The sequence below is a fragment of the Salmo trutta genome, chromosome 18, assembly GCF_901001165.1.
Source record: "Salmo trutta chromosome 18, fSalTru1.1, whole genome shotgun sequence".
Lineage (NCBI taxonomy): Eukaryota > Metazoa > Chordata > Actinopteri > Salmoniformes > Salmonidae > Salmo > Salmo trutta.
The window spans coordinates 21,871,854-21,875,879 of record NC_042974.1 but is presented as its reverse complement, the minus strand read 5'-3'; the positions used below and the strand labels follow the sequence as shown (position 1 = coordinate 21,875,879).

The window sequence follows — 4,026 nt, the reverse complement described above, 5'->3', positions numbered from 1 at the left end:
AGAACACTTATTTTCCTACTTCAATCAACCAGTCCATTTTGAATGTGATAAACTGTCGTCATTTAGCTTGTGTATCCAATCATTGAGATACCTTTTTAATAGGACTTTGTTTGCACACTGTGTGTGTGCAGGGAGTGGTCGGAACGCAATCGAGTGAATGAAACAAGGAGGGGAAAGGGAATTTAGGGAGAAAAACGGTGTGATGCTTGGCTTCTTTTTTGTGGTGCCCCGCAAATCATATGTACAAATGAACACTAGAGTCAAAGCAAATTAATGTTGTCAACAGAAAGTTTTACTTAGCCATTTGGGCAGCCACAAAGCACATTCCACTGAACACAGATTATTTTTTTTTATCTCTGGTTAAAGATCGAGCTTTGACGTCTGTTTGAGTACTCATGCCCATCCCTATTCGGTGCTGTGCAAAGGCCAGAACCCAGACTGGAAAACCTTTTACAACTGATTAGATGATAGATGGGATTGAAGCTGGTTGCAAACACTTTTTCCTGTACTTTTGATAGGAAGAGGAGGTGGGCCTGTAGTTGGATAGGATGTCCTGGTCAAGGCTGTGTTTCTTAGTAAGGAAGACTGCAGCTGTTTTGAAGATCGATGGTACCTCTCCAGTCAGCCAATAAGCCAGTACTTGTAGCACAAGGCCTACACCATTTCACTTACCTGTATGAAGTTGTATTTTCCCGATGAGACCCTCAACCAGGCCCAAGCACACTGGGTTCCAAGCTAACAGAAGGTCTGTTGCTGAAATAAAAAGAGAAAGAGACAAATCAGAGAAAATAAAGACTTGTGGAGTGGACACAAAGTAAAAACATTTAAGAAAATAGCCCCACAAACTAAGAGCAATTATGTTATTTCACGATAAACAGCACATGCATATTAGCCTATTTTCCAAACAGAGCACCAAGTTGATGGATTGTAGGCGATCCCTGGCTGTGCCAGTCTTATGCCATCCCAATAATATTTACATTGTGGACCATTTGCTGCACTGTCCATGCAAGGTTTGGACTGAGGGTTTCTGATTATACTGTTAGGGATCATCACGGAGCATTACATTACAGTAGTATCTAGATACTACTGTCTGCAGCCAAGTTCAGAAGTATTTAATGCATCCAATGCTTAAAACATCAACAGATTCTTCTCACAGTTCAAATAGACAAGTGTTATCACTTGGGTAGAATACATGTAGAGCTGGAGTATTCAACTCTTACCCTACGAGGTCCGGAGCCTGCTGGTTTTCTTTTCTACTTGATAATTAATTGCACCCACCTGGAGTCCCATGTCTAAATCAGTCCCCGATTAGAGGGGAACAATGAAAAAACACTAACTGGCTTTGAGGTCCAGAGTTGAGTTTGAGGGATGTAAAGAATACATGACAATTTCTTTGGCTGAAGCAGAGGTACAAAAACCAGGTCAGAGGGTCACAGACAGTAGCCATGTTCCTGGCAACACTTTTTATGGCAAAACTATCATCGATAGAGTTTAGAATTACAGTTTTTATTTATTCAACAAGTGGATGGAAACCTAGCTAATGTCAGTTTTCATTCTTAAAAAATAGTGTAGTAACATGATGCACTGAGGCATGACTACATCACTGCCAAATTACTACGTCACAACTAGCTAACGGATGTTGATAACTAAAACAACTTTGGTATAACAGAAAACTAGACATCAAGGGTATGTCAAGCAGTTGAAGAGTTGAGTCATGAATGGGCGACAAAGAGGGTGGAGATTGGAGAACATCTAGGTAGCTGAGACAATAACTCTTCCTGTTCCATGGAGCCAGAGAACTGTACTAATCTCAGCGCTGGAGCCCGGGCAGGGAGGTGGAAAATAGAGGCTTCCCCTATATACAAACACATCTCTCTGTTTGTCCATGATACAAACTCATAGATTTGTTCAGAAATGTGAAATATTGTGGAAATTTCTGTTGGTGCTAGTGTCAACAAGCCCAATGAGGAATGGAAACCCTTCTCCAATTAAATAATGGAAGAGCAGTGCAACCCAAACCTGTTCAGGCTGGCTACACACCCATGTGACCTCAGCTAGCCCACAGGGTAGTCATTTACATCCATACAGTGGCTGCTCCCTCTCAACAGCTTTTTGGTTACAACAGAAAGGCAAGGTTCATCGGCTCAGCTGCTGGCTTTGCTGTGAATTGTCCCGGCTTAGCTCGCCACTCTGTCACAGAGAAGGAGGAGGTGTTTTGGCAAGACACTGGGGTGCAGGTCAGACAGGAGCACAAGCGCTAACGATCTAGCCTAAGGTAGCTACAGATTGTTACACCAGATAATTTGATTTAACCAAAGATTTTTGGTATCCATTACTGGGACTTACAAAGTGCAGTGCGTTTGAATTTAGAAAATGCTCTGTTATTAAAATAATGATTTGTTCTCCATTAAGTAATCCAACAGTGTGTACGCCGCCATCTTGTCTATTTAAAATCATTCTCTCGTTGATCGAGATAGGTGTCATTATGACATTTGGTACTTTGGGGTGGAACCATCTGTCTCAATTAATCTGGCCTAAGTATGCTTGTCTCCCAAGAAGCAGAACATGTCACCCAAGGTAGTGTGTTGTGTAGCAGAGCGCCAGTAACTAGTCTGTAAATATGTGGAATTCAGTGTAAAGAAAAAAGGAACCACAACAGATGCTTGAGCGGTATTTCAGGAAATGAACAGTTAACCATGTAGCCAAAGGAATCCAATAAAGCAAGCTCATGTAAGACGAAGAAATGGATGGAGGATGCAGGAATTATGAACCCTAATAACTGTTTTGTTCAATACAAAACAATTTAAAGACAATTAAACATATGGAGCAGTCATCGTCTGTTTTCTAGCTCATTGCTAGAATGAAACCCTGCTACATAATACATCATTTTTACTGTTCCCCTCGAGCATCGCAGTCTGTTTACTCCAAATATCACTATCAGGTCAACTGGGCAGTGCCACACTGGACATGAAAGTATGGTAATAATACACATTTAATGGCTTGGCAGTTAACATTAGGATGTTTGTTTAGATAGCTAAATAGTTGGGAAGAAATTACATTATTGCAACCAAAAATGGTATGGCACTCGATTTTTAGTAAGGTGCGCTGTTGTATCCACAGCGTCCTATATAGTTGTCATTGTCAACGTGTAAAACAATACTTGCTTGAATAATGAAGACATAGCTAAGACATGAGGAAATGCTCATGCCATGGGCTTGACGTCATTGTAGCTAGCTATTTAGTTATGGGTTTGTTGTCCGAGCTTACTGATGTAACGTTAGCTAGCTAATTGATGGCTATGAGAAACTGAATTTATAAATGACAAATGTATTTTGCATACCGGGTCTGGCGTTCATGGTCCCGTCTATTCGGCTACACCAAAGAGCATGGTCGCCACTCTGGAGAATATAATGGTCTTTGGCTTGAAACAGCTCCATTTTTACCGGTGTACAGTATGTCAAACCATGTAAATATTTCTGTGGTCCAACACGGTTAGCTAGCTATAGCTAGCACGCCTATCTAACGTTACTGACAGGGCGTTGCCCTGACAAGTTGGCTAACGTTTGCTTTGCTTATTTAAAATCTTCTTTCTTAGTTCAAAAAGTAGACATAATGAGACACTTATTCAATGTGTGAAAATGTAGCTGGTTATTCATTTCCAGTTGAAAGACCGACTGTCGATTTCCTGCAGAAACAATCACACGTGACTTCTTCTATGGATGTTTAATCGCGGTTGGCAACCAACTTTAATGTGCCTTACCGCCACCAACTGGATTGGAGTGTACACCAAAGACATGGAAGGTCAATTTCAATGTACTATTGAGTCTTGTGTATCCCAGTCTCAGCCTTGCGATTACACTTTCTTCCCTTCTCTCTCGGCCTGATGACCCTGCCCCCACCTTTTCCTGACTCTTATACGGGTGTCTTCCCATTTGTTTTTAACCACTGTTTTCATCAACCCCTTGGCTTCTGCTTTACTGATTGACAACACCATCTCAACATTAGGATGTGTAAGAGCCTGCTTGG

At 41.4% G+C, this 4,026-nt stretch overlaps 1 protein-coding gene across 2 annotated transcripts in view; it reads right to left on the bottom strand.

The window, feature by feature from the left end:
* The window catches only part of LOC115153004 (phosphatidylinositide phosphatase SAC2), a 41,325-nt gene extending 37,614 nt beyond the window's left edge, over positions 1 to 3,711 (bottom strand). For both annotated transcript variants that reach the window (XM_029697991.1, XM_029697992.1), the window contains exons 1-2: positions 3,341 to 3,711; positions 673 to 753 (exon numbers count right to left, since the gene is read on the bottom strand). In XM_029697991.1, coding sequence (XP_029553851.1) covers positions 673 to 753; positions 3,341 to 3,437 — 178 coding nt within the window. In that variant the 5' untranslated portion in view covers positions 3,438 to 3,711. The remainder of the gene's footprint in view (positions 1 to 672; positions 754 to 3,340) is intronic.
* Between the last annotated feature and the right edge of the window lie 315 nt (positions 3,712 to 4,026).